Source organism: Monodelphis domestica, chromosome X (assembly GCF_027887165.1).
Source record: "Monodelphis domestica isolate mMonDom1 chromosome X, mMonDom1.pri, whole genome shotgun sequence".
Taxonomy (NCBI): domain Eukaryota; kingdom Metazoa; phylum Chordata; class Mammalia; order Didelphimorphia; family Didelphidae; genus Monodelphis; species Monodelphis domestica.
This window is the reverse complement of record NC_077235.1, coordinates 3,218,141-3,228,247: the sequence shown is the minus strand read 5'-3', so window position 1 is coordinate 3,228,247 and position 10,107 is coordinate 3,218,141. Positions and strand designations below refer to the sequence as shown.

Below are 10,107 nucleotides of genomic sequence, written 5' to 3'. Positions count from 1 at the left end.
CAGGAAGCCCCCGAAGTCCTGGGGAAACGCCCACGTGCGTAGGCAGGCCGGGCTCCTCCACTGCCCTGCCAGGCCGCGGGAGCATCTTTGGCTTTGAAAGGTCCTGCCCGGGCTCGCGCGGCCAGATGTTCCCTGGCCGGAAATGTGTCCAGGGACGGCTAGCGGCCATTCCGGGGGGAGACGCCCCCCAGTTGAACAGCTGGCAGCATTTGGGGGCTCGAACCCGGAGCCTTAGAGAAGGGGAGAGCACCCGCCCGAAGCTGCTGGGAATGGCCGAGCCGCTAGTTCTCTCCTTTATCAAAGGGACATCTGGAGACCCGCCTCTAGGGCGCTGGCAGGCCGGGCTCCAAGGCCGACCCACCGAGCCGCTCTGCCCAGGAGCGGCTGCACTTTACTCCATCTCCCCAGCGCCGCCTCCCGCCCGCTGGACCGAGGGCAGAGATGCTTCTTAGGGTCCCTTTCAGTGCTAAGGCTGGGACCCAGGAGGGTCGGCTGTACTTCCCGGGCCGCCTTTGGCCTGGGCATGCCCCCCCCCCCAGCTGTCCCACAGAGGCCAAGTGGCTTCCGTCAGGTGGGGAGCTCGCCAAGCTAGCCGTTGTGTTTGGGCAGCCAGGGAACCCTTAAGGCAGGAGGGCGGCCTCTCTGCAGTCCTAGACCCTGCCTCCTCCGGGACTCCCAGAGGGGGACAAATTTGTACCAAGTCAGTGACAGGAATTCCACTGTCCAGCCAAAGCTGGATGCTCTCTTTCAATCTCTCTCACTCTATTTAAGCTGTCTCCCCCTCCCCCTCCCTCCTCTCTCCCCCCACCCCGGCCTCTGTTTCACCGCCCCCCCCACGCCCCCAACTCCCTTGCTCTCCTCTCCCTTTCCGCCTCGCCCTCCGCTTCCTGCCCCGTGCTGCCCTCCCCTCCAGTCCTAGCTCCAGCGCGGAGAATCCGGGACTGGGCCTGGGAAAAGAAGGAAAAAGAAGGCGGGCCGGGGGTGCGGAGGGTGGGGGGAGAGCTGAAGGAACCCAGCAAGGAGGAGGGGCAGTTAAGGGGAGGGGCAGGGGGAAGGGGGAGGAGCAGTAGGAGCAGGAGCCGCGGCTGGCGGGGCCACAGCAGCGGCAGCGGTAGTGTCAGCCCAGCTAGTCCAAGGGCCAGGGCTGCGGCTTTGGGGCTCGCCCCGCTTGCCGTCCAGCGCAGCCGGCCGTGCGTGCTCCGGGATGCTGTGGCTATCGCGGACCCGGCGGGCACCGAGCTGAGAGCTGCGCCTTGGGCCGCTAGGGGGCAGGGGCCGTCAGTCCGGCCGCCCGTCGGCGCTGCCCACCGGGCCCGGCGCCGGGCGCTCAGTCCTCGCGGCCCATTGCCTGGCCCCAGTTGCTCCCGCCTCCGGCCATGCCCTTCTACAAGCGGCGCGTGGTGCCCACGCGTCTGTGGCCGGCTCGAGCCGCGCTGCCCCTGCCTCTGAGCGAGCTGCGCGACGTGAGCGGCGTGGCGGCCCTCAGCCTGCTTCGGCAACTCGCCGACCTGTGCGGCCATTCCTTGGCGCTGCTCGAGGAGCTCGAGGGCCACCTGCTGGCCCTGAGCCGCCGGACGGCCCGCCTGCAAGAGCGCACCGGCCGCCTGCGCCGCCGCCTGCTGCGCCCGGCCGCGCGGGCCCCCAGCCCCGAGCCAGGTAAGCGGCTGATTCCCTCCGCCGAGGAGACTCTGCTGTACCAGGAGTGTTTTGTCTTGGAGCAGAAGGGTACACGCTGGGCACGGCGGGCACGGCGGGGCTACTGACCTCCGCCCCCGCCCACCGCCTCCGCAGCTGGCACTCTTTGGGGCTCCGGCGGGCGGCCGGGGGTGGGGGAGCGTCCCTTCCCCTTTGCTGGCACGACGCGCACAGCGCATCTGGGTTCCCCATCCCCATCCCAGAGCTCGGCTGGTGGATCTGCCCCGACACCACTTCCTCCCCCGAGCATCTCTTGCCAGCCCTTCGGGAAGTGATTCCCAGGGCTGGACGAGGTCCAGGCGGATTGGTTCCCTTTCGTTGGCTTCCCTGCCGGTCGCAGTCGGGCGGCATGCCCCAAGGAAGGGCCCCTGTGCACCGAAAGCCGGGTTCCCTTTAGTCCTTCCTGTTCACAGAACAAGAGGTCCCCCAGTCACGACGACCCCCCTTTCCCTGCCTCGAGGCCTGGGACAGCTCTTGGCCTCCGGAGGGGGGGCAGAGTCGCAGGGCCAGTTCTCCCCCCCCCCCAAGCTGGAGCCCCAGAGAGCCATGCAGTCCAGAAATAGGGGCCAGGGGTGAGGCTCCCATGCCCGGAGAGAATCAGTGCAGGGAGGAAGCCACCCAGGGCACTGCCCAGCCTCAGCCACTGGCTTCCTTCTGGGGGTGGGCTCTCTGGGGCCTGTGGACTGACAGGCAGTGATCCCCAACGGCCAGTGGGCACCCCATGGGCTCAGGAGGCTGCGATGGGGGGCTTTGATTTTCCAAGAGGAAGTGGACCTTTCCAAAGCTGGCAGCATTTCACCTGAGCCGGTGGGTCCTCCCCTAGCAGCCTCCAGCCCATCCCAGGGACTTAGGGGAGGCCCCTCCCTGAAGCTGGCCCTGTCTGTGATCGCCTGGATGCAGGGGCTCTCACTTCCAGCTCCCCTGCCCTGGCTTCCTTTGCTCCATCCCCGATGGTGGCCCAGAGAGCTTCAGTGACTTCCTGAAGGTCATAGGCAGAGGCTGGGCTGGCCACTACTTGGCTCTGCCTCTTTTTCAGCCCAGCTTTTGGAGAGGAAGAACCCTGCGGCCTTTCAGCCTGGGAGTGTTTTCAGGCTGCAGGAAGGAGAGCCAATGAGCCCGATTTCTGTTTGGAGAGGTCATTTAGGCCAGTGGAGGAAGCTGAGCTTGCTTCCTCGGCCCTTCTTCTCCTCCCACTCACCCTTAGGTCGTCCTAGACTGGCCCCTGGTCTCCGAAGTCACTCAGCTGCTCCCACTTCATCCAGTGCCCCAGGGCCTGCTGGGCCTCCTCCTTCTTGGCCTCCTAACTGTAGCCTTGGCGCTTCCTGCTGCTGGATCCTTACTCTTTGAATTCTTTTGCTTATCTCCCTCCCTTCCGGCCCATGTGCCGCTGCCCACGGTGACCCTGGGCCCAAGGTTCCATCGTAGTCTGCTCTCTGTACCTTTGGGTACCTGACCTGCGCCCCTAAGGGAGCTCCTTCTCTGCCGCCCCCCCCCCCCACTGTTGGTTGGACAGTTCCCCTTTCCCATAGGCATCGGGGTATACAAACCAGATGTGGTTCTCTTTTCCTCCAAAGCCATTCCTTTCCCTGTTTGTGACCTCAGTTCCTCAGTTGGCCTCCCCTTGGACACTGCATCCTTTGCCAAGTCTTCTAGATTCTGCCTCCACAAGAGCCCTGTCCCCATCCCTTCTCTCCACTCACATGACCACCGCCGCACTTTAGGCTTTGCTGGATTATTGCAATCGTCTCCTAATTGGTTTTTTTCCTGCCTCCAGTCTCTCCAGTCCATCTTCCACAAGTGATCTTCCTAAAAATCAGCTCTGACCATGATACTCCCCTGCTCAAGAAACTCCAGTGTGTCCCGCTTGCCTCTAAGATAAACCACAAATCCCTCTGTCTAGCATGTAAAGACCACCTCCCTCTCCTTTTACATCCAGGAGAGCCAATGACAGGGAGAAGAGAAGAGGGGCCAGGACAGAACCTTGCTAGGGGACATGATACAGGTGACACCATATCAGCCAGCCAAGGGGCCAGAGAAGGAGGCATCAGACAGGTAGGAGGCATCCCAGGACCAGTGTCCGAGTTGATCCTTTGTGGAACATCACCTTCTACACTTTGTTGTGCACAGAAACAGCCATTTCTGCTTGCCCTTCACTGCCTGTCTGGAAGCTTGGCTGGTGATGGGTCGGCCCCAATCCCATGCTGACCCTGCAGTACAGCTCACTTCCACATGTGACTCAGTGTGACTCTGCTTTGGAGGCAAAAGTTGGCTTAGTTCTCAGGCCAGATTTTAAATATTGAATGACAAAACTACAACTAGATAGAAAACAATCCATTGGATACAGCTCCTAATCAATGAGCATTCAGTAAGTGCCTGCTGTTTGCCAGGCACGGGCGGCAGCATGCTGTTAAAAAGGAAACCATTCTGACCCTCCAGGGCCTTACATATTTGTACACTGGATAGCCCAAGAGGCTCAGTGCAATTTAAAACTGGACTAACTGCTTCATAAGTCTAAGCGCACTCTGCAGACGCATAACCCCAAAGCTTAATTATTTCCATTTCTTTGATATTCTGTGTGAATTTGGAATCCTAGACATGAAATCTAATTTCCTCTGGCCAGTGGATGGGGAGAGGAGGAAGCCCTCATGCTCGGCCAGTCCGAGTTGCCTGTTTTCTCCCCATTAGGTTTTTTCTTGTGGGCTCACATCAAAACCTCTTTCTTTGGCTGATCTCAGGGCTGATGTCCTTTCAGTAACTGAGCAGCAAGGAAGAAAGCCCTTTTTAACCCCCCTACCTTCCCTCTTAGTAATGAGGCGAGGCAAACAGGGCTAAGTGACTTGCCCAGGGCCATACAGCTAGGGCAGTTAGTCTGAGGCCAGATTAGAGCCTCCTGACTCCAGGCCTGGTGCTCTATCCACTGAAAGTTTTTTTAAAGAGGTCACAAATGGAGTAGAGTGAATCACATAACCCAAGATGGTGGCGATATTGAATCTCTTCCAAACATGTTTGCTGAGTTCTGGGCCACATATTTCCGAGGCATGAAAGTGTAAAAGAGAGCTCGGGCTTTTGGAACACCCAGTGGAGATGTCCTTGATCTTGAGAGTAAAAATAAGGTCTCTAGATGCCAGTTCTGTCTTGGTTTTCCCAATGCCGAGTGAAGCACCTTTGCGCTGGCTCACTTGAGCTACCTTGGGAGGACCTGTGTTCTCCCTCCTTGAAGATCTTCCAGGCGTCTGGCTATGTTGTTGAGATCAAAAGGGGATGTGATTGGATGGCTTCTGGGGGACCTTCTAATGCTGAGATTTAGGGTCCTGAGTTTGAATTCTGGGTCTGTTGCTTAATTGATGCTCGTGTGGCTTTGCCTCTGAGTGGGCCTCAGTTTCCTCCTCTGTATAATAAGGGGGATGGAACCCTTTTTGCTCATTGTCTGAAATCCTTTGCAAGCAGGGAGGTTGCTGGATGGATGACTTGTTTTGTATAATAAAATCGGAAGGAGCAAGTTGCCCTAACACTCTGACCTTGCTGGTGTAGGGAAGGATGCAGGCAATGAAGGCTGCCTGGATAAAACCCTCTCCTTGATTTCTTTCTCTTTTCTCTGGCTTTGTGGCACCTCTGGCTGCAGACCAGGAAGGACAGCTGGTTTATTTATGTTTCAATCACAGAACGGGCGGCGGGCAGCCTGCCATGAACCCATGTGCTTCCATTGGTCGCAGCTTCCCCAGGGCCTGAGCCTGACCCAGGGAAGCTGGAGAATCCCTCCTAGGGGAGGATGGGAGGAGGACTCTTGGCCTGCTCAAGGGAGCCTCGGGGAAAAGAAGAGGCTTTGTGGGTCTAGGAGAGGCAAGCCCTGGATTCCAGCTTTTCCCCAAGGTCACTGAAGGCTGCTGAAGTGGGGAGGAGGAGCTGGAACTTTTTTTAAAACTGTCCACTCTCATTGCCTCCATGGCGGGTTTCTGTGTGTTGGAAATGGCCTCCCTGGAAATCTGGGCCCCAAAATGTCTGCTGGAAAGTGACTCCTGGGGAAACCAGAAACTTAATCTCGCTCCCCTTCAGCCCCACAAATAGCTAAAATACTCAAAACGGCAGGGTGTCCGAATGGGTAGGGAAGAGGAGCTCTTTGGCGGCCTGTCCATTCCTTTGGCAGCCTGTTGAGGTATCAGTGCTGTTTGTGTGGTTGTTCGCCGACCCCGGGAAGGCTCGCTTCAGGTTGTGGCCACATGAGTACCCAAGCGGCAAAGGAATGAATTTGATTCTGCCTGCCAAATGAATGGAATTGTGAAGTGACTAGATCTGGGCAGTGTGGACAGAATAATCTCTCTAGGAAGCCTGTTGCATTTTCTCTAGGGTGTCAGTAGAAGCTGTATGCGAGGATCAAGGGAGTTGGTTATTAGTTGGTTGAATATAACAATCAATATGTAAGAGAGTCAATTATTAAACTCTATCTGGGGATCAAGCTTTGTTGTTGGTTGGGGGCCAGTAACAGGGTTAGGGGTGGCAAGCAGCGATGCCACGAACCGGGAGGCCTAGAGCCTTCTTTGCCTTTTCCCTGCCTGGTCCCTGCTGGGAAAGTAAGACATTATAGTCAGCAGGGCTCACGTTGGGGAGTTCCCAGGCAGTCAGGCAAAAAGCATTTAGCGAGCACTTCCTCGGTGCCAGGCACCCAAGGGTAAGCAGTGAGGCTATAAGGAAAAGGCAGACCCAGTGCCCCTGCCCAGCCTTGATGAGCTCACATCTTAGTGGGGGGAGGCAGACTACAATTAATTGGTCATGCAAAATACAGGCAGTATAAGTGGAAAATAATATATAGATAGAGAGTAAAATAAGGGGAATGCCTCCTGCAGAAGGTAGGACAGGATCTAAAGTTTGGAAGGAAATCAGGGAAGCCAGGAGGCAGAGGTGAGAACAGGAATTTTTCTAGTCAGCAGAAAGGCTTTGAGTTGGGAGAGAGAGAGTGGTGTTTCCCCGAGCAACAGCGAAATGGCCAGAGTATGAGAAGACTTGAGAGATAAGAAAGGGCCAAGGCAGGAAGAACTTTTGTTACCAAACCAAGGACTTTATATGTGATCCTGGGGGTAGCAGGGAGCCACTGGAGCTTATTGAGTAGAAGAGTGACATGGTCCGAGCTTCCCTTTAGGAGGATCACTTTGGCCTTAATGATATGCTTCATTTGTCTCTTATAAGATGCCTTTTATGACCTCAGTTCTTTAAGAGCTTCTTGTGCAGCCACATCAATTGCCCTGATTGTTTCCCCATTTCCTTCCTCACAGGCTGATTTAAAATCGTAGCATGGGGGTACAGGAGCATGTTGGGTCCGAGTCTCCTGGGAACACTTTAGTGACTCCTGGGTTCCTCACCTAGGTCACAGCCAGAGAACAGACACCCCCCCCCCATCATTTGACAAGGAAACGTAGCTTGTTTTCCTCAAAATATACCACGCCACATTGGAACTCTTCTGCCAGCTGCCCTTTTGCCTCATCACTGATCTGTCAAAATCAGTAGTTAGAAGTCGCTGTTCTTTGACTTTAGATAGCTTACTATGATTTATTCCTCTGTATCAACTTGCGTGAGTTTGCCAATTCTAAAGTAGTCCTCCATCCACCCTTCTACCCCATCTGGTTCCTCTCCCATTCCTCTTGTCCGTGGACTTTCCTTCCTTGATTTCTACCCTGCTTCGCCACCCTCTCTCCCTTCCAGCGCCCCACCCCAACTTTCTCCAAGGTCCCCAGTGAGAGATGTAAATATAGATCTGCGATATTGGTCGCAGCTAATGGGAAAACTTGTTTTGCTTGGGATATGTGCTTGTAATGGCTTTTGTTTTTCTTGCCTTCTCAGTGGGTGGGTGGGAGGCAATTAGAAACTAAATGAAAATAAAATGGAATCATCAAAAAGAAAAGTTTGTTGAATTCAGTTGAATTTGCTGTAAGAGCTGCCTGGCCAGGCCCAGCCGACACTAATCCCTTGGGGGACACTGCTGTGCTGTCTATTTTTTATCCCAAGAAGGGCTGCTTCTCCCCACTCTTTTTTTCCTGTCTCAAAGCCCTATTTCAGGTCAAAAATTCCAGTAATTCAGTGGTGAGTCAGTTGTGTGAATCTCTTTTCGGCATTCCTCAAGCCTATGAGTCAAAAGCTGAGAGGGTTTGAGGGCCAGATTTTTAAATTATATAGAATTAAACAATGAGGAACAATGAGTGCCAGCTGGTAATAGCAAGGTCTCGGGTATATCTTTGTATTTTCCTGAGCACAGTGCCTTGGGAAAGTGGAGTAGGTGGCCTTGGCTGGAAATGAGCTCCCCATCAGGCAGTCTTCACTTGAAGGCAGAGGTATAACTAGAGTGGGACTGTGGGGGCCAGTATCCAGGGCAGGAAATTTAGAGGTCTCATCCTAGAGTGTACTGCTTCTCCTGCCTGGCTTTGCCCCTGGCAATAGTACCAGTGCTTCCCAGGGTAGCTTTGTCCCCCTTCAGAGCTGCAGAATCTGCCTGCTGTCCTGGGCGTGCTTTCTCCTTCAATGGCTGCACGTCCAGGCACCAGACATGTTCCTTATGGCTCTGGTTGGCTGGTCACTTGTTGGAGGGTGCTCATAGAGGGGATCCTTAATGAGGCATAACTTGTACTGGACACTATGGAGGCTCCTTCCAGTTGAGAGAGTCTGTAAACCCGAACAAAGCAGAAAACCTCTGATGGACTTTGGGTTCTTAGGTAGCTTCATCACTTCCGTCTTGGGCTACTCTCCCACTTCTCCAGGCATGGATGGTTTTGCCCTCTGGTTTTTCTGTACTTGGTACTAGTTTTTCCCTTCAGATAGTGTCTCCTCGGAATCTATTCCCCAAGGGAAATTACCGGTTCGATGTCCTGGCTCTGCCGATATGTTGCCACCTTGCTGTATGGGAAGAGGAGACTTCCCAGCAAGGAATCAGTGGGCGTCTCCCTTTCCCCTCCTCTGCTTGCCTGTAACCTCCTTGAGGACAAGTTTTGTGTTGGACCTCTGCCTTCTGTGTCTTACACACAACCCACGCTTGCCACATGTTTGTGGGAAGAAAGCAGCTCTTCTGAGCTGACCAATCTATTTCCTCGAGCACCTTCTCCTCATTTTGACAGAGAAAGCTCAATTAGTGGAGCTAATTGCCCAAAGCTACACAGCTACAAAGTGGCTGAGCTGGGATTCTAATCCAGGTCAGAAAGGAAGAGAAATTAATCCCCAGATGATTGGAGACCCCGGCTGAGTGTTTCTGGAGGGGAGGGTTGGGGGTCACAGTGGTTCATGAAATCTCCTCTGAGGGTCTGTGATCTACATTAGTGAAGGATGGGAGCTCTCACCCCAGTGAAAGCATGGATATTGGATTTTTAAAAATCCAATTTATTTTCACCATTCTTTTTCTTTTTAATTTAAGTTCTGAATTCTCTCCCTCCCACTCCCTCTGCCCCCCCCTAGAAGACAAGCAATATGATATCAATTATATACATAATTGTATTAGATAAGATTTGACATATACATATAATCCATATACTCATGTTGGTGAACCTATGGCACGAATGCTGGAGAGGGCTGCTCCCTTCCCCCTCTTCACACATGCCTGAGGACATTTCTCCCATCTCCTGCCCCTCTGTCCAGTGGCCCAATGGGAGTGCTTCCTCTCTCCCCTGCCTGGGGTAAGGCGGGGGGGGGGGGCACTCCTATGTGGTGTGAAGGTTGCAGTTTGGGCGCTCGGTCTCTAAAAGATATGCCATCACTGCCCTATACTATATATAATTAATTATACATGTGCATATATCACACACATGAAATAATGCAAAACATATTTCCATATTAGCCATATCACAAAAAAGCAAGAAGTGAGAAAACAGTCCTTCGGCACTCGGAGTTCATCAGTTCTCTCTCTAGAAGTGGAGATAATTTTTCCTGGCAAGTCCTTTGGGATTGCCTTGGATCATTGTATGTTTATTGACACAGAGTAGCTAAGGTTTTCCCCAAAGCATCCTGATCTGCATTTGTCACAGCACAGTAGTATCCGGTGGCCAACATGCACCATAGCCTGTTCAGCCATATCCTGGTTGATGGGCATCTCCTCGATTTTCAGTTCTTCACCACCACAAAAAGAGCTGCCGGAGTGTACATATTGTAGACAGATAGGTCTTTTAGAAAAGTCCGTTTGGGCCACAGACCCACTAGCGATGCTGCTGGCACAGTTTGATAGCCCTTTGGGCATAGTTCCAAATTGCTCACTTGAATAATGGGATCAGTTCCTGATTCCACCAACAGTGCATTGGCGTCCTTATTCTCCCCCAGCACTGTCATTTCTGATGGGTACCTCGGAGTTTTTTTAAGCCCTTACCCTCTGTCTTAGAATCCATACTTCTCTCTAGCTGTGTGACCATGGATAAGACCCTTCACTTTTCTGAATTTCCAAGGAGT

General features: G+C 53.9%; 1 protein-coding gene across 2 annotated transcripts in view; it reads left to right on the top strand.

The window, feature by feature from the left end:
- The first annotated feature begins 1,068 nt into the window (after positions 1-1,068).
- Positions 1,069-10,107, top strand: part of NHSL2 (NHS like 2) — a 164,916-nt gene continuing 155,877 nt past the window's right edge. For both annotated transcript variants that reach the window (XM_056809527.1, XM_056809526.1), the window contains exon 1: positions 1,069-1,656. In XM_056809527.1, the coding sequence (XP_056665505.1) occupies positions 1,377-1,656 (280 nt within the window). In that variant the 5' untranslated portion in view covers positions 1,069-1,376. The remainder of the gene's footprint in view (positions 1,657-10,107) is intronic.